The following is a 20,126-nucleotide window of genomic DNA, read 5'->3' as shown; positions in this document are numbered from 1 at the left end:
AAACAAAAAGTAGATTTGTGGTTTCCAGGAGCTGGGAAGAGGGGAAAATTGAAGTGATTGCTTAATAGTTACAGGGTTTCTTTCTGGGCTAATGAAAATGTTCTGGAACTATATAGTGGTAATGTCTGTATAACCCTGTAAACATATTAAAAGTCACTGAATTGTATACTTTAAAATGAATAAAATGGTGAATTTTATGCTATGTAAATATACCTCAATCAGAAAAAAATTTGCCCAGCATGGTAGCTCATACCTGTAATCCCAGCACTCTTGGAGGCTGAGGCAGAAGGATTGCTTGAGGCCAGGGGTTCAAAACCAGCCTGGGTAACACAGCAAGACCCAGTTTAAAAAAAAATAAGATAGCCAGAACAGTGACACATGCCTGTAATCTTAACTACTCAGGAGGCTGAGGCAGGAGGATCACTTGAGTTCAGGAGGCTGAAGCTACAGTGAGCTATGGTCACCACTGCACTCCAGCCTGGGCCACAAGAGTGAGACTTTGGTTTTTTTTTTTTTTTTTTTTGAGGTGGAGTTTCACTCTTGTGGCCCAGGTTGGAGTGCAATGGTGCAATCTCAGCTCACCACAACCTCTGTCTCCCGGGTTCAAGTGATTCTCCTGCCTCAGCCTCCTGCGTAGCTGGGATTACAGGCATGCGCCACCACGCCCAGCTAATTTTTGTATTTAGTAGAGATGGGTTTTCTCCATGTTGGTCAAGCTGGTCTCGAACTCCTGACCTCGGGTGATCCACCCACCTAGGCCTCCCAAAGTGCTGGGATTACAGGCATGAGCCACCGCACCTGGCCTGAGACCATCTTTTTTTTTCTTTTTTTTTGAGACGGAGTATCGCACCCCACCCAGCCTGAGACCATCTTTTTAAAAATAAATAAATAAATGAATAAAATAACTGAGTTATACACTTAAAATGGATCCTTTTATTATAGGTAAATTATACCTCAATAGTGTTTTTTTAAAAATGTTAATGATACCAGGTTCTTATTCAGGAATGTTTTGGCTCTTTTCTGTCATTTTCTCTTCTGCATCAATCTTTAGACTCAACTTTCAAAATTCCTCCAAATATCTGTACTTGTTCAAATTAATGTTGGTTTTGAATGACAAAAAACCTGAAATAATGGTGGTTTAAACAACAAAGAAGCTTATTTTTCTCTGTTTCTGTTCCTAGAACAGGTCAACTTCTTTTCTGCTTAAAGTCTTGGCACACGTGATTCTCTCTCTACCTGAAACTCTTCCCACTCTCCTTGTACAACTGGCTCCTCCTATACTTAAAGTCCTTACTTGTCACGTTCTTAGAAAGACCTCCCTTGACCAGGGACTGAGGTGGTCTCCCTTTTTTATTTTCTTCTTTTTTTTCCATGTCAGACAGGTCATGTGCATGGAACAATGTTTGAGGGTAGCACATCTCAACCCTGTGCATGAACGTGCATTCTTCACACTTAGGAACTACAAAAGGACTTCTTTGTTATTTTCTTCCCTTTTTTTGAGACAGTTTTGCTCTCATTGCCCAGGCTCAAGTGCAGTGGCACAATCTTGGCTCACTGCAATCTCCGCCTCCTGGGTTCAAGCAATTCTCCTGCCTCAAACTCCGGAGTAGCTGCGATTACAGGCATGCGCCAGCACCCCTGGCTAATACTGTATTTTCAGTAGAGACAGGGGTTTCTCCATGTTGGTCAGGCTGGTCTCAAACTCCCAACCTCAGGTGATTCGCCCACCTCGGCCTCCCAAAGTGCTGGGATTACAGGCGTGAGCCACCACACCTGGCCTTGTTATTTTCTATCATAGTACTCTGATTATTTACTTCACAATTTTCATTCATTTACCTAACAATTATTTACTAAAAACGTTCTATATGAAAGTTTCAGGCCGGGAGCAATGACTCATGCCTGTAATCCCAGCAATTTGGGAGGTGGAGGTGGGTGGATCACCTATCTCTACTAAAAACACAAAAAAATTAGCCAGGCATGGTGGTGCATGCCTGTAATTCCAGCTACTTGGGAGGCTGAGGTAGGAGAATCGCTTGAATTGCTTGAAACCTGGGATTATTTTCATTCTATTCAAGATTAGGGACATAAATGAGGCAATCACCTCAAAGAATGATAAATCTGATTAGAAAACGGAATTGTTAGCCATTACCAAATAAAATAAATCAAATATATTTTTTTAATCTCAAAAAGCTCAAGGGCAGGCATGGTGGCCCACGCCTGTAATCCCAGCAGTTTGGGAGGCTGAAGTGGGTGGATCACTTGAGGTCAGGAGTTTGAGACCAGCCTGGCCAATGTGATGAAACTCCACCTCTACCAAAAAATACAAAAGTTAGCTGGGTGTGGTGGCATGCACCTGTAGTCCCAGCTACTCGGGAGGCTGAAGCAGAGAATTGCTTAAATGTGGGAGGCGGAGGTTGCAGTGAGCTGAGATCGTCCCACTGTACTCCAGCCTGGGCGGCAGAGCAAGACTATGTGTCAAAAAAACAAAACAAAAACAAAAACAAAAACCAGGGAAGCAGAGGTTGCAGTGAGCTGAAATCACGCCACTGCACCCTAGCTTGGGTGACAGAGTGGGATGCTCTGTATTAGTCCATTTTCACACTGCTGATAAAGACACACCCGAGCCTGGGTAATTTATAAAGAAAAAGAGGCTTAATGAACTCATAGTTCCTCGTGGCTGGGGAGGCCTCACAATCATGGTGAAAGATTAAAGGCACGTCTTACATGGTGGCACACGAGACAGAATTAGAGCTAAGCGGGGCCGGGCGCGGTGGCTCAAGCCTGTAATCCCAGCACTTTGGGAGGCAGAGACAGGTGGATCACGAGGTCAGGAGATCGAGACCATCCTGGCGAACACGGTGAAACCCCGTCTCTACTAAAAAATACAAAAACTTGCCGGGCGAGGTGGCGGGCACTTGTAGTCCCAGCTACTTGGGAGGCTGAGGCAGGAGAATGGCGTGAACCTGGGAGGCGGAGCTTGCAGTGAGCTGAGATCTGGCCACTGCACTCCAGCCTGGGTGACAGAGCGAGACTCCATCTCAAAAAAAAAAAAAAAAAAAAAAAAAAAGAATTAGAGCTAAGCAAAAGGGGAAACACCTTATAAAACCATCAGATCTCATGAGACTTATTCACTACCATGAGAACAGTATGGGGGAAACCTCCCCTATGATTCATTTACCTGCCACTGGGTCCTTCCCACAATTCATAAGAATTATGGAAGCTACAATTTAAGATGAGATTTGAGTGGCGGCACAGCCAAACCATATAACCCTGTCTCAAAAAAGAAAAGAACAAAACAGAACAGAACTCAGTCTCCAGCTCCCAGCAAGCAGGCAGGCCTCATTTTTGCATCTCAGTAAGGATCCTCTGACATGCAAACTTCATACTTTTCTCCATGTTCCTACTACACATAGAGTGGTCCTACATTGTCCAAACTGGAACCTTTTAGAGAGATAACAGGAAGACACTGAACACATGAATGAAAAATAGCCAGATCATATGCAAAAATAGAACTCTGACTCACAATCTGCAGCAACCAGACCAGAAAACCAATCTATCATCTACAAGTCAGACATGTAGGAAGTTAGATCACTATCACTAGGAAACAATCCAGGAACCCAGAAACAACCCCTGTAACAAATGGCCCCAGATGTCAAGAACTTTATTAATAAATGATAGCTTTTTAAATTTTTGGACCTGCTGTCAACATAGGACCAAAAGAAAACCAACTGTGCATCCCAACCAAACACACAGGATGCTCTGCTAGTTCTAGTTACCCCACCTATAGCTTCCCTATGACAACAGTCTTCAGTTAGGGCACACCTGAAGCCTTCCCCTATTCCCCACTGTAAAGTTTTCCCACTCCTCTGTTTTTGAGGCTCTGACAAAACGCAAGTGATGGTGGTTGACTCCCTTGTTATAGAATCAACAGGCAAAAATCAGGACTGTCCTAAGCAAATCTGGACATAAATCACCCTAGTTATGAAGCACAATTAGACCAGAAGCTGTTTGCTAGTGAAATACTGTATGAGGTTTAGGAGAATGAAAGTGTGAAAGACAAAAGATAAAATATGCCACCACCACTAGGTGGGGTTACACCACTCAAGAATGGAGGATGTTTCAATTAAAAAGGGAAGTGCTTGAAGTGTACATGCTCTTAGGTTACCGTTTAGTAATCTTTTTGGTTTTGATGCATGATACTGTAAATCCAAACATTGGAATCAATGTAAAATGGTCTTCAGGGCAATAATTGATGAACTAATTCCAACAGGAAATGATTGAGCATATTATCATCTAGTATTAATTCACTTTCAATTATTGCCTTCTGCACCTGAAGCAATAATGAGATGAACAACACATTCCCTGCCTTTAAGAAGGTGGCTGGGTGCAGTGGCTCACACCTGTAATCCCAGCACTTTGAGAGGCCGAGGCAGGCGAATCACAAGGATAGGAGTTCGAGATCAACCTGGCCAATATGGTGAAACCCCGTCTTTACTAAAAATACAAAAATTAGCTGGGCATGGTGGCGTGCACCTGGAGTCCCGGCTACTTGGGAAGCTGAAGCAGAAGAACCGCTTGAACCTGGGAGGCCGAGGTTGCAGTGAGGCAAGATTATACTACTGCACTCTAGCCTGGTGACAGAGTGAGACTCCACCTCAAAAAAAAAAAAAAAAAAAAAAAAGGAATAAGGAGGCAGCATTCTAGAGTACTTCAAGTTTACATATGAAGGGCTGGTTACATAAGTTGTAAGACCCAGTGCAAAATGAAAATAAGGGACAGCTTATTCAGAAAGTATTTCAAGATGGCAACAGTAGAGCATTAAACCACCTGTGGGGCCCTTCAGAGGACAGGGCCCTGTGTGACTGCACAGGTCACACACCCATGAAGTCAACTCTAAGTGTAGGATAGTATTCTATGACAAATTATAGACTAATAAACTATGCTGCCTAGTACACATTGTGATGCTACTAGGCCTTTCAATGTGGTTATTTGTTTATTTGAGATGGAGTTTTGCTCTTGTTGCCCAGGCTGGAATGCAATGGCGTGATCTCAGCTCACTGCAACCTCTGCCTCCCAGGTTCAAGTGATTCTCCTGCCTCAGCCTCACAAGTAGCTAGAATTACAGGCATGCGCCACCATGCCCAAATAATTTTGTATTTTTAAGTAGAGACAGGGGTTCACCACATTGGTCAGGCTGGTCTTGAACTCCTGACCTCAGGTGATCCACCTGCCTCTGCCTCCCAAAGTGCTGGGATTATAGGCATAAGCCACCATGCCTGGCCTCAGTGTGTTTTCGTTCTATGTTGGACATTTGCCATGCAAAGAATTACATTTCATTTTAAAAATTACTAAACATTGACTACATTTGTACTATATGCTGTAGAATTTAATGTAATCAAGCATATAAATAACTAATTTTTAAAATGTTATAAAAAGTTAGTTATAATTCTTCCACTTTTCCCCATAAGCCTAAAGTGCAGAGCAGAGACTGAAACTGGTAGGCACTCAATAAACACTTATGAAATGAATGCAAGGAGGCTGGAAAGTCCCATATCAAGGAGTTGTTATTTGGTGAGAGCCTTCTTGCTGTGTCATCCCATGGCAAAAGGCAGAATGGCAAAAGAGTCAAATTTTACTCGCCTTAAAAGTGAAGGAAAGGCCAGGTGCAGTGGCTCATACCTGTAATTCCAGCACTTTAGGAGGCCAAGGCAGGTGGATCACCTGAGGTCAGGAGTTCGAGATCAGTCTGGCCAACATGGCAACATGCCATTTCTACTAAAAATACAAAAAATTAGCCAGGCATGGTGGCACACACCTGTAGTCCCAACTACTCAGGAGGCTGAGATGTTAGAATCTCTTGAATCCAGGAGGCGAAGGTTGCAGTGAGCCAAGATGTGCCACTGCACTCCAGCCTGGGCAACAGAGCAAGACTCCCTCTAAAAAAAAAAGAAAAAGAAAAGAAGGAAATTCTAACACATGCTATATGAGGGCATTAAGCTAAGAAACAAGCCACTCACAAAAGTCAAATATGGGAAGATTCCACTTATACAAGGAAGCTAGTGTAGTCAAAATCATGAAGACAGTAAGTAGAATGGCAGTTGCCAGGGGCTGGGGGGAAGGAGGAATGGGGAGTTATTTTTTAATTAGTATAGAGTTTCAGTTTTACAAGATGAAAAGAGTTCTGGAGCTAGATGGCAGTGATGCTTGCATATTATGAATGTATTAATATCACTAAACTGCACACTTTAAAATGTTTAAGATTGTAAATGTTCTTATATTTTACAACTAAAAAAACTAAAAATAAAACAGTACATATAGTGAAGAAGTAAGAAATGAAGTTGCAACCAAAGGGACGAATATTTTGGGTGAGAAATCTAATACTTAATTCAGTGCTAATTTTTATATTTTTAGTAGAGACAAGGTTTCACCATGTTGGCCAGGCTGGTCGTGAACTCCTGACCTCAAGTGATCTGCCCTCCTTGGCCTCCCAAAGTGCTGTGATTACAGGTGAGAGCCACCTCGTCCGGCCTCACACCCTTGTGTGTGATTCTCTTAATTCCATTTTCTCTCCTCCCCTCTGCCCCTTAATATACTGCACTTCACCTTGTCATCAGCCAAGTAGAACCTGAAATAAGAATACTCAAAACACGGTAGAAATAAACAAGAAGACAGAAACTAAAGCCTGTATTTTTTTTTTTTTTTTAGTGCTTGGTAACTGTCCCTTTGTGTCTCCCTAAGTGCAGGATAAACTTCTTGGGGCAAATACAAATGTTTGATAAAATTCTGGGCCAAGGAGTCTTGCACTGGATATATTCAACAAATTACCTGCCGATGATAACAGCGTAAGTAAAACGAGTTCTAAAAGTAACAAATGACTTAGTTATCCTCAGTTATAAGGATAAATCCGTCCTTCCTTTTCTTTTTCACCTAGCCCTTTTGTTGGGCCTCTAAAATGTAATGTAACTACGTGGGAAAGCAAGCAACAGCTGGTGGTGTGTTTTTACCCTGATTTTATCACTCCAAGTATCTACCGTCGCTGGCTTTGCGAAGACTAGCTTTGTATCAGAAGGAGGTGTGGCTGGAACGCCCGAGGAAAGGAAACCAACTTTCCCAGCCGACGCCGTTGACAGCCTGTCCGCACGCTGCGCGGGGGTAGGAACTTCCTTCCTCCAGCCGGGTTCGCCCGGCGGGGAACCAATAAAGTTGAGCGCGTTCAAAGGGGTCCTAATCTTCCAGGGCCCACTGGGCAGGCCTGCAAAATAAGGGCCCTAGAAACTCCCTGAGGTTTGCAAGTCTTCTCCCGCTCCTCGGAATTTTTCCCCCTCATTCGCATGACTTTTATTCTGACGGAAACGGCGCGGGCTAGGCCCCAGGAGGGGCGCTTTTCAGGTGCAACTGGCCCGGCGATCGCGGTGGGCAACCCCTACGAGGCCCCCGGTTGACTGGGAGCTGGCGGTCCGAGCTGTGGCTTGGAAGACTCACACGATGAAGCCTAGAGCAGCCCGGTTCGTGGATAATAAACTCAAGCAACGAGTCATCCAGGTGTGTATTCTGCACCGTTCGGTCTCGCACAGGGCCCCGATCACTGCCCCAGGGTGCCACTCCCCTTTTTTTCGGGTGGCGTCCACGTGGAACTCAACTAGTCTTCTTTCCCCAGTCTGGGTCTGGGCGTGCGTCTGTTCCTCCTTCGTTGGTCGTGCCGGGGCCTTCCCTACCCACGTTGGTGCGGAGTCTCAGGAGAAACCGGGGACGGTGGGAGGGTGCAGCTTCGTGGGGTTGCCGAGGATGTCTGGTCGTCTTCAGCGCAGATCATTCAGTAGAGTGGAGTTAACCTTTGAATTTTAACCTCTTTGACTTGTGAAGTTAGTACAGGAATGGTCTTCAAACGCTCGCATTGTAAGAGGTCCTTGAGAAGGGGTGGCATAAATAATAGGTTAATTTCCGCTCTCAAGGAATTTACGCACTAAAACGAGGTAACATGGGTCTGGCAACAGTAACAGGCACTTTGCCTACGGTTTTCTCATTTTCATGACCATCAGTAAAAAGCAGTGTGTGGCAAATACCTTAGAATGTAAACAAGCAGTCTGAGTTAAAAGGCGGGAGAGAATTTTCTTCACTTAGGAATTGGTGAGCTACACATTCTCCTTGTTTTTCTTTCACTTCACCAGCCCCTAAACAATCTCCTTTTCGGACCCATCTTTTCCTACCAACTTGTAAATGTTGGAAGTGCTATGAGCCCTGTTCTCTTACCTCCTCTTCCTCCTCTTTCCTCATACACCTTTCTTATCTATCCATACTTCCTATGTGATCTCATTTAGTCTAATAACCTTTGAATAGTGTCTACATATTCTATTATCTATATATTTATTTCATTTTATTTTTATTTTTCTGAGACACAGTCTCGCTCTGTTGCCCAGGCTAGAGTTCAGTGGCTGTTCATGGGCACAATCATAGCTCACTGCACCCCTGGCCTCCCTGGCTCAAGCAATCCTCCCTCCTCAGCCTCCCCAGTAGCTGGGACTACAGGTGTGCACCACCACATCTGGCCAATTTATTATTATTATTCTTATTATCATTTGTAGAGATGGGGTTCCACTATGTTACTCTGTCTGGTCTCTAACTCCTAGGCTCAAACGATCGGGCCTCAGCCTCCCAAAGTGCTGGGATTACCGGTGCAAGCTGCTGTCCTGTCCTCTATATATTTATGACTGCTAAATTTGTATCTGCCGTCCAGATTTTATCTTGAAGTACAGATTGATATATCCAGCTGCCTAGTCAGCGTATCTCCAAATTAAAATGGCCAAGTGGAACTTGTAATTTTTTCTTCCTTCAAACCTGCCCTTTCTTAGTGTTCTGTATCTCGGTAAATGATACCACCATTTGTCCAGTTGTTAAGACCAAAAGCCTTAAGGATCATTCTGAGTCTCATTTCCTGTATACCATCCATCAACAGCCTGGTTTGCTTTACTTTCAAAATATATTCCAAGTACTTCTTACTGTCTTTCCGTATAACCATCTTAGTCCAAACCATCATCTCTACCTTATACTATTGCAATAGCCTCCTAACTGGTCTTTCTGATTCTGCTTTTACCTAAAGCCTATTCCCCACAGAGCAGCCAGAGACATCTAATTTTTTTTTGTTTTTCGCTCACTGCGACCTCTGTCTCCTGGGTTCAAGCGATTCTTCTGCCTCAGCCTCCCAAGTAGGTGGGATTACAAGTGCATGCCATCACGCCTGGCTAATTTTTCTATTTTTAGTAGAGACGAGGTTTCACCATGTTGGCCAGGCTGGTCTTGAATTCCTGACCTCAGTTCATCTGCCCGCCTCAGCCTTCCAAAGTGCTGGGATTACAGGCGTGGCCAAGACATCGTTTTAAAGGGAAAAATTAGGCTAGGGGAGGGATAGCATTAGGAGAAATACCTAATGTAAATGACAGGTTGATGGGTCTAGGAAACCACCATGGCCCTTGTATACCTGTGTAACAAACCTGCATGTTCTGTACATGTATCCCAGAATTTAAAGTATAATTAAAAAAAAAAGGGAAACATCAGAGCTTGCCATAGCCCAGCTCAAATCCTTTCAGTGGAGTCACAGATATCTAGAGTAAAACCCAGTCAAAAAAGCCCTGCATATTCTGGCCTCTGTTGTCCTAGTTTACTTTTCGTCTCCTGTCCCAACTACACAGACCTTCTCAAACATGCCAAGCACAGGACCTTTGTTCTCGTTGTTCGCTTACTCTGAATTACTCTTCTTCTGGATGTTCCCGCGTCCCACAACTTGCTCCTTCACTTTATTCAAGTTTCTGAGCAGTGACTCCTAATTACTGGATCTAGTGGCCTCTTTTCTGTCCTCACACTTGACTGCTTTTCAGCGTTTGACATTATCAGTTTTCCTCTATAGCTTTCACTTTGGTTCATTATAAAAGTACAAATTGAATATCCCTTATTCTAAATGCTTAAGACCAAAAAATGTTTCAGATTGATTTTTTTCAGGGTTTGGAATGTTTGCGTATACATAATGAGATATTTGGGGATGGGACCCAAGTTAAACATGAAGTTTACTTATATTTCATATACGCCTTATACACACGGCCTGAAGATAGTCTTACACAAGATTTTAAATAAATTTTCACTTAGCTATATATTTAATTTAATTTAATTTTAATTTTTTATTTTTGAGACTGGGTCTCACTCTGTCACCCAGGCTGGAGTGCAGTGGTGTGAACACTGCTCACTACCACCTCAAACTCGTGGGGTCAAGTGATTCTCCCACCTCAGCCTCCCATGTAGCTGGGACCATAGGTATGCACCATCATGTCTGGCTAATTTTTAAATTTTTCATAGAGATGAGATCTTACCATCTTGGCCAGGCTGGTCTGGAACACCTGGACTCAAGCAATCCTCCCGCTTTGGCCTCTCAAAGTGCTGGGATTACAGGTGCGAGCCACCATGCTCAGGCTATTTTATTTATTTATTTATTTTTGAGACAAGGTCTCATTCTGTTATCCAGGCTGGAGTGCAGCGGCTCGATCATAGCTCACTGCAGTCTCTAAGTCTGGGCTTAAGTGATCTCCCACCTTGGCCTCCCAAAATGCTGGGAGTATAAGCACAAGCCACCACACCCAACCAATTTTTAAATTTTTTTGTAGAGATGAGGTCAAACTTTGTTGCCCAGGGTGGTCTCGAACTCCTGAGCTCCCAAAGTGTTGGGATTACAGGTATGAGCCACCATGCCCAGCCAAAAGGTGATTTAATATTGAAACTAAATTGCCTCAAGCTAGTAGTTCTGCAGTATCTGACAGATGTCAAATATCACTGTGTTCCTTGAAGTTTAAAATATCCCCTGCTGCCCTTATGAGTTTATTGCAGTGTTCTAGGGTGTTTGGAAACCCAGGATATTAGTAAATAAGTCATCACTTACTGCCTTGTAACTATGCTAGTAATAATATTGTGTTATAGTGATTAATAATGTTAATTAAATTTTCTGATTTCAGACTTGACAATTATTGGTTACTTTTATTTATGTTTCTGGTATGCTTTATTAATGAAGAGTTTATCTTAAAGTATAATGTGTTCAGATAGCTCAATCTGTTGATTAAAATCACTGAGTTTGAAATATTGAGTGTTTCATATTTGTTATATTTTCTGTTTTAGTACCTTACCGGTAACAAATGTGGCAAATATGTGGACATTGGAGTCTTAGCATCTGATTTACAAAGAATGTACAGGTAAATAAATAGTTTCCAGATCCTTGAAGGGGATTTATTTCCCCTTTACCATTTTAAAAGTTTATATCCTGCTTAAATTTCCAGTTGATATCAATAGCTGCTGGCATTAGTTCACCAATCCATAATCTTGGAACTCAATTTGGTTATGCATACATTTATCAAATACCTATTATGTGCAGTAAGATGTCTTTTGTACTGTGGGAAATGGTCGCTGCTTATCTTTTAGTACCTCACAGTCTGGTCAAGAGATAGAGATGTTATTATATCACTTCCTTTCCTGCTTCATTAGAAAATTAAAACCAGGCCAGGCATAATGGCTCATGCCTGTAATCTCAGCACTTTGGGAGGCTGAGGTGGGAGGACGGCTTAAGCCCAGGAGTTTGAGACCAGCCTGGGCAACATGGTGAAACTCCATCTGTACAAAAAATATACAAAAATTTGCCAGGCTTGGTGGCATGCACCTGTGGTCCCACCTACTTGGGAGACTGAGGTGGGAGGATCACTTGAGCCCAGGAGGTCAAGGCTGTAGTGAGTTGTGGTCACGCCACTGCACTCTAACCTCAGTGACAGAATGAGATCCTCTCCCAAAAAAGAAACAAAGAAAATTAAAACCATCACCAACAGGTATGATCTCCCTGAGTTTTCTGACTCCTTTTTTTTTTTTTTTTTTTGGAGACGGATTTTCGCTCTTGTTGCCCAGGCTGGAGTGCAATGGTGCAACCTCAGCTAACCACAACCTCTGCTTCCCAGGTTCAAGCAGTCCTCCTGCCTTAGCCTCCCAAGTAGCTGGGATTACAGGCATGTGCCATCACACCTGGGTAATTTTGTATTTTTAGTAGAGACAGGGTTTCACCATGTTGGCCAGGCTGGTCTCAAACTCCTGACCTCGGGTGACCTGCCCGCCTCGTCCTACCAAGGTGCTGGGATTACAGGCGTGAGCCATGGCACCTGGCCTCTGTTTTTTTTAAATACAATTTTTAGTTTTATTTTTTGTGGAGACAGGACCTTCTGTGTTTGCCCAGGTTGGTCTTGAACACCTGACCTCAAGTGATCCTTCCACGTTGGCCTCTCTAAGTGCTAGGATGATAGGCATGAGCCAGCATGCCCAGCCAGCTTCCTGAGTTTGTTTGTTTGTTTTTTTTTCAAGACGGAGTCTTGCTCTGTTGTCCAGACTGGAGTGCAGTGGATCTCGGCTCACTGCAAGCTCCGCCTCCTGGGTTCAAGTGATTCTTCTGCCTCAGCCTCCTGAATAGCTGGGATTACCGGCATGTGCTAACCACCCACCTAATTTTTGTATTTTTAATAGGGATGGGGTTTCACCATGTTGGCCAGGCTGGTCTTGAACTCCTGACCTTAGGTGATCCTCCTGCCTCGTCCTCCCAAAGTGCTAGGGTTATAGGCGTGAGCCACCCCACCTGGCCAAGAATACCTTAATTATTTCTAAAGGCCCTATCCCCAAATATAGTCACATTCTGAGGTACTAGGGGTTAGGACATCAACATAAGAATTTAAGGGAAACACAATTCAGCTTATTGGACTCTGTGCTGTGCCTCCCAAAATTCATGTCCTTGTATGCAGACATATTCATTCCATTCCACAAACCCCAAAAGTCTTAACTCATTTTAGCATCACTCTTAAGTCCAAACTCTTATCTAAGTATCATCTAAATCAGGCCAGATGCAAGGACTCACACCAATAATCCCAGCATTTTGAGAGGCCAATGGCTTAAGGCCATAGAGTTCAAGACCAGCCTGGGGAACACAGTGAGACCCCCGTCTCTACAAAATAAAAATAGAAATAAATAGCTGGGCCTGGTGGCATGAACCTGTATTCCTTGCTGTTCCAGAGGCTGAGATGAGAGGATCGCTTGAGCCCAGGAGTTCAAGGTTGCAGTGAGCTATGATTGCACCAGTGCACTCCAGCTGGGTAACAGAGCAAGACCCTGTCTCTAAATATAAAATAAATAAATAAAAATAATGTTATATAAATTAATTGGTAATGGCTGAGATTCAAGGTATGATTTATCCTGTGGCAAAATTCCTCTATTAACCTGTGAAACCAGACAAGTTATCTGCTTCCAAAATACAGGCATGTCCTATATAACAATGTTTCAGTCAGTGATGGACCTCATGTATGATGGTGATACCGTAAGATTGTTACATCATATTTGTACTGTACCTTTTCTGTGTTTAGATGTGTTTAAATACACAATACCATTGTTTTACAGTTGCCTATAGTATTTAGTGCAATAATACGCTGTATAGGTTTGTAGGCAGAGTAGGCTATACCATGTAGTTTAGGTGTCTAGGTTTGTGTAAGTACACTCTTACTTATTTTTGTTTTCATACAATGAGAATGCCTAATGAGACACTTCTCAGAATGTGTCTCCGTTGTTTAGTGATGCACGATTGTACAATGTCAGGACAGGCATAGGTGTAGGTTAGACATTCCTATTCTAAAAGAGAGCAATTGGAAAAAAGAAAGGGTCATGGGTCCCAAGCAAGTCCAAAACCAAGCAGGGCAAATGTCATTAGATTTTCAGGCTTTAGAGTAATCCTCTTTGGCTTGATGCCCTGCCCTGTGGGCTCAGTAGGGTGGTGATCCTGCCCTGTTACCTAGGAGGAGACAGCCCCACCTGCCACATCTGTGCCCTCTGGGCCTGTGTTAGCAGTGGCAGCCCTGCCTTCTTTTGAGCCTTCTTAAGGGTCATTCTTCCCTTTTCTTGAAGGATAACTTGTGTTCACAGCTGGATAGTTTTATTAGCCCTGTCCTATAGATTCCTGAAAGTCCAACAGCCTTCCTTAATTTTGTCCCCATCTCTGTCCCTTCAGTCCAAGCTGGCAGTGTTTCTGTTGCTTTAACCCCGTCTCTATTCCTGGCTTCTGCTGAGATGGCTGACTGAATCCATAAGTCATACGCTGGTAATCGCTTTAGCAAATTGTTGTCCCCCCACACTCTTGATGTCCTCTTTAGATTATGCTTTTTCATTTTTTACAATGTGGACAAACTGAGAATTTTCTAATCTTCAGGTTCTGGTTTCCTTTTTGTTGAACAATTCCTTCTTTATCTCTCTTTATACTATAAAATTTCACTATAAGCAGCAAGGAGAAATCAGGCCACACTTCAGCACTTTGCTTGGAAATCTGAGTGAAATATCCAGATTCATCACTTACAAGTTCTACTTTTAAAACAGTAAAACACAAGTCCTCTGTCACTTCATAACATGGACTGCCTTTCTTCCAATTTCCAATAACATGCTTCTCATTTCTGTCTGAGACCTCACCAGAAGCATCCTTAACATTCAGATTTCTACTAGCATTCTCTCTCTGTATATGTAACTATAGAACCTTCCTTCCTGTACAACTCTTCTCTTGTTTTTCTGAGCTCTTACCAGAATTGCCTTCAGTGTCCATTTTTTGGTGTTTTTTTTTTTTTTTGAGATGGAGTCTCACTCTGTCACCCAGGCCGGAGTGCGGTGGTGCAATCTCAGCTCACTGCAACCTCTGCCTCCCAGGTTCAAGCAATTCTCCTGCCTCAGCCTCCCAAGTAGCTGGGACTATGGGTGCACACCGCCATGCCTGGCTAATTTTTTGTATTTTAGTAGACACACGGTTTCACCGTGTTGCCAAGGCTGGTCTTAAACTCCTGAGCTCAGGCAATTTGCCCACCTCAGCCTCCCGACATGCTAGGATTACAGGCGTGAGCCACCACGTCCTGCAGTGTTCATATTTCTAACAGCAGTCACTTCAGAGCCATCTAGGTTTCTTCTAACATGCACCTCAAAGCTCTCTGGCCTCTATTACCTAGTTCCAAAACCATTTCTACATTTTAAGGTATTTGTCACAGTAGCACTATCCTAACCAGTACCAAACTCTGTATTAGGAAGGAAGAAAAGAAGAGAAACTAAGACAGAAGGTTTTTTAAAACAATAGTGTACCTCACTTTGGCTACCACCCAGTAGTATTTTTCCTTCTCTTTATCAGAATTTATTTAACGAGTGGTCTAAGGCCAAGGCACAGTGGCTCACACCTGTAATTTCAGCACTTAGAGAGGCTGACACAGGAGGATCGCTTGAGGCCAGGAGTTTGAGACCAGCCTGGGCAACATAGCAAGAATCTGTCTCTACAAAAAAAATTAAAAATTAGTGTGGCATGGTGGCATGCAGCTGTAGTCGGTCCTAGCTACTTGGAAAGTTGAGGCAGGAGGATCCCTTGAGGCCAGGAATTCAAGGCTGCAGTGAGCTACGATCGCACCACTGCACTGAAGCGTAGGTGACAGAGCAAGACCCTGTCTTTTAAAAAATAAAAATAAAGACTCAGCTAAGATTGTTTCTATCCCCACCACTCACTCCATTGAAATCTATGAACTGTGTTTTGTTGGTAACCTTTTTTCTTAGTTGATGGTATGACTGTTACTCAGCCAGTCACCCAGGGTAATCTATCTGTTGTCTACTTCCTTCTACCTAGTCTTGAATCCCCCTGCCATGTCTATAATAAGTCACCAAGAAGCCTTGCTGTTGTCTCTTAAATAGTTCAAGATGCCTGTTCTCTCCTTTCCTTACCATTACTAGCCTAATCCAGAGCCTCATTACTTCTTGTCTAGACTACTGTTTCAGGTTTTTTTTTTTTTTTTTTTTTTTTGAGATAGACTCTCACTGTTGCCCAGGCTGGACTGCAGCGGCGCAATCTCGGCTCACTGCAACCTCCACCTCCTGGGTTCAAGTGACTCTCCTGCCTCAGCCTCCTGAGTAGCCAGGACAACAGGTCCATGCCACCATACCCAGCTAATTTTTGTATTTTTAGTAGAGATAGGGTTTCGCCATGCTGGCCAGGCTGGTCTTGAATTCCTGACCTCAAGTGATCTTTCCGCCTTGACCTCCCAGTGTGTTGGGATTATAGGCACGAGCCACTGTGCCTGGCCTGTTTCAGCTTTTAAACATTCTTCCTACATCTATCTGCCATCTTCTCTTATCCAGGTGTTGGCAAACTATGGCCCTCAAACCAGTTCCTGCCTGCCACATTGTTTTGTATGGCCCACGAGCTAAGAATCATTTTTACATCTTTCTTTCTCTCTTTATTTTAATTTTTTTTTTTTTTTTGAGACGGAGTCTTGCTCTGTCGCCCAGGCTGGAGTGCAGTGGCCGGATCTCGGCTCACTGCAAGCTCCGCCTCCCAGGTTCACGCCATTCTCCTGCCTCAGCCTCCCGAGCAGTTGGGACTACAGGCGCCCGCCACCATGCCCGGCTAATTTTTTTGTATTTTTTAGTAGAGACGGGGTTTCACCATGTTAGCCAGGATGGTCTCAATCATATTTTAATTTTTAGTTAATTAATTATTATTATTATTATTATTATTATTATTATCTTTGGAGACACAGTCTTGCCCTGTCACCCAGGTTGGAGTGCAGTGGCACAATCTCGGCTCACTGCAGCTTCAGCCCCCTGGGCTCAAGTGATCCTCCCGCCTCAGCCCCCAGATAGCTGGCACTAAGCACATGCCACCATGCCCCGCTAATTTTTTGTATTTTTTGTAGAGACGGGGTTTTGCCATGTTGCCCAGGCTGGCCTTGAACTCTTGAGCTCAAGTGATCCTCCCGCCTCAGCCTCCCAAAGTGCTAGGATTCCAGGCATGAGCCACCGCACCAGGCTCCAAGTTGCTTTTTTAAATGATCATGATTTAGTACAATATTTGCCTCATCTAAAACTTTGTGTTTTGATGTAATTTCACATTTAAGAAAAGCTGACCCAGACCAGCTTAGACAACATAGTGAGACCCCCATCTCTACAAAAATAATCGAAAAAATAACTAGGTGTGCTGGCACGTATCTGTCGTCGTACCTACTCGGGAGGCTGGGGTGGGAGGATTGCTTGACACCAGTAGGTCGAGGTTGTGGCACGCTCTGATTGCACAACTACACTCCAGCCTGACTGAGAGAATGAGACCCTGTCTCAAAAACATAAAGAATTTTTTTTTTTTTTTTTTTGAGATGTAGTCTCACTCTGTCACCCAGGCTGGAGTGCGGTGGTGTGATCTCGGCTCACTCCAACGTTCACCTCCTGGGCTCAAGCGATACTCCTGCCTCAGCCTCCCAAGTAGCTGGGATTATAGGCACCCACCACCATGCCTGGCTAGTTTTTGTATTTTTAGTAGACATTGGGGTTTTACCATGTTGGCCAGGCTGTTTTTGAACTCCTGATCACAAATGATCTGCCCACCTTGGCCTCCCAAAGTACTGGGATTACAGGTGTGAGCCACTGCACCGGCAAGAATTTTTATAAAGAGGAAAACGAAAAGAATAGAACAAAGAACACCCATATACTCTACCTAGAATGTCGCTTTATCCATGCATACTATCTATTCCCTAAGGACAAAGGCTTTTATTATATAACCACAGTTTATTTATTAAAACCAGAAAATGTAATCTTGATTCAATAATGTTGTCGAATCCACCATTCATATTCAGAGTTTGCCTGTCTCAATAATGTTCTTTGTAGCTGTTATTTTATGGGAATTTTTTTTCCAGAACTGAAATCCAACCCCTAAATTATGCTTGTTTTGCTTTTTAGTTTCCTTTAATCTGCAACAGTTCCTCAACCTTTTTTTGTTTTTCATGATCTTTACATTTTTGAAGATTACTGGTAGTTATTATATTAGAATGTCCCTCAATTTGGATTTTTCTGCTGTTTCCACATGGTTGGAATCAGGTTATATGTTTTTGGAAGGAAAACCAAAGAAGCAATTTGACTTCAAAAGGCACAGAATATCTGTGTAGGGTGTTATTCGGTAATGTTAGTTTTGATCAATCCACTGTAAATTAATTTGAAATTAATAAATAATTTATAAGAAGATATTTTCAGATTATATTAATATCCTGTACTCATCATACTTTCACCCATATTTTTAGCAGATGGTCTTGCTAAAAATATTTAACTTGAATTTAATAATGAGGAGACATAAATTCAGATTGTGGGACATTTTATAAATTAGCTGGCCTGGATCCTTCAAAAATGTCGGTGTTATATGCACAAAGGTTACAAGTTAAAAGAGTTCAAAGAGACACAACAACCAAGTAGATGCATGAACCTTGACTAGACACTAGGTCAAAGAAAAACAACTATAAAGACCATTTTTTGGAAATAATTTGAGAAATTTTAATATGGACTATATATTAGATAATTTACCAATATTAAATTTCTTATTTGTGCTAATTGTATTGTGGCTGTGCAGATATCTTTTTTTTTTTTTTTGGGATGGAGTCTCGCTCTGTTGCCCAGACTGGAGTGCAGTGGTGCAATCTCGGCTCACTGCAACCTCCACCTCCTGGGTTCACGGGATTCTCCTGCCTCAGTCTCCCGAGTAGCTGGGACCACAGGTGTGCGCCACCACACCCAGCTGATTTTTTTTTTTTTTGAGACAGAGTCTCACTCTGTCACCCAGACTGGATTGCAGTGGCGTGATCTCGGCTCACTGCAAGCTCTGCCTTCCGGGTTCACGCATTCTCTTGCTTCAGGCTCCTGAGTAGCTGGGACTACAGGCGCCTGCCACCACACCTGGCTAATTTTTTTTTTTTTTTTTTTTTTTTGTATTTTTAGAAGAGACAGGGTTTCACTGTGTTAGCCAGGATGATCTCGATCTCCTGACCTTGTGATCCGCCCACCTCGGCCTCCTGAAGTTTTGGAATTACAGGCGTGAACCACGGTGCCTGGCTGCAGATACTCTTTTTTACAGAGATACATGCTGAGAATTTTTGAGATGAAGGGTCTGTAACTTAGTTTCTTCTTACTAGTTTTTTAATTTATTATTTTTTTTGAGATGAGATCTTGCTCTGTTGGCCAAGCCAAGTGCATTGGTGCAATCACGGCTCACGGCAGCCTTCACCTCCCAGACTCAAGCTGCCCTCCCACCTCAGCCTCCCAAGTAGCTGGGACTACAGCTATGTACTACCATGCCTGGCTAATTTTTTTATATTTTGTAGGGACAGGGTTTCCCTATGTTGGCAGGGATGGTCTCAAACTCCTGGGCTCAAGTGATTCTCCCACCTCGGCCTCCCAAAGTGCTGGGATTACAGGCATGAGCCACTGTGCCTGGCCTAGAACTTATTTTCAAATGGTTCTGCCTTATCCCTCCAAAAGAAATCTCTGTATACGGACAGAAGTAAAGTAAATGTGGCAGCTTGAGAATACTACAGGTAAAGAATATATGAGTGTTGATTAGATTATTTCTTTAATATTTTTACTAAGTTTGAAATTTTAAAAATGTTTGAAGCAAAGAAGGTTAGTTTAAAAAAGGGAAAAAATAGGCCAGGCGCGGTGGCTCAAGCCTGTAATCCCAGCACTTTGGGAGGCCGAGACGGGCGGATCACAAGGTCAGGAGATCGAGACCATCCTGGCGAACACGGTGAAACCCCGTCTCTACTAAAAAAATACAAAAAACTAGCCGGGCGAGGTGGTGGGCGCCTGTAGTCCCAGCTACTCGGGTGGCTGAGGCAGGAGAATGGCATAAACCCGGGAGGCGGAGCTTGCAGTCAGCCGAGATCGCACCGCTGCACTCCAGCCTGGGCGACAGAGTGAGAGTCTGTCTCAAAAAAAAAAGGGAGGCCGGGCGCGGTGGCTCAAGCCTGTAATCTCAGCACTTTGGGAGGCGGAGACGGGCGGATCACGAGGTCAGGAGATCGAGACCATCCTGGCTAACACGGTGAAACCCCATCTCTACTAAAAAATACAAAAAACTAGCTGGGCGAGGTGGCGGGCGCCTGTAGTCCCAGCTACTCGGGAGGCTGAGGCAGGAGAATGGCATGAACCCGGGAGGCGGAGCTTGCAGTGAGCTGAGATCCGGCCACTGCACTCCAGCCTGGGCGACAGAGCGAGACTCCCTCTCAAAAAAAAAAAAAAAAAAAAAA

At 43.5% G+C, this 20,126-nt stretch overlaps 1 protein-coding gene and 1 non-coding gene across 5 annotated transcripts in view; one reads left to right on the top strand and one right to left on the bottom strand.

Moving 5' to 3' along the window:
* Positions 1 to 1,372: 1,372 nt before the first annotated feature.
* Positions 1,373 to 1,471, bottom strand: LOC111537184. The gene has a single exon (XR_002729939.1). It is a non-coding gene; the product is annotated as a small nucleolar RNA U13 (small nucleolar RNA).
* Positions 1,472 to 7,203: 5,732 nt separating this feature from the next.
* NVL (nuclear VCP like) overlaps positions 7,204 to 20,126 on the top strand; it is a 107,483-nt gene continuing 94,560 nt past the window's right edge. For 2 of the 4 annotated variants that reach the window (XR_002729900.2, XR_002729901.2), the window contains exons 1-2: positions 7,204 to 7,542; positions 11,155 to 11,228. Coding sequence is in view for 2 of the 4 variants with exons in the window: in XM_023203662.2 (XP_023059430.1) it covers positions 7,486 to 7,542; positions 11,155 to 11,228 (131 nt within the window). In the remaining 2 variants the exon portion in view is untranslated. The remainder of the gene's footprint in view (positions 7,543 to 11,154; positions 11,229 to 20,126) is intronic. The other 2 variants (XM_023203662.2, XM_023203661.2) reach the window with 2 other exon arrangements.

Source organism: Piliocolobus tephrosceles, chromosome 1 (assembly GCF_002776525.5).
Source record: "Piliocolobus tephrosceles isolate RC106 chromosome 1, ASM277652v3, whole genome shotgun sequence".
NCBI classification, from domain to species: Eukaryota; Metazoa; Chordata; class Mammalia; order Primates; family Cercopithecidae; genus Piliocolobus; species Piliocolobus tephrosceles.
This window is presented reverse-complemented; position numbering and strand designations above follow the sequence as displayed.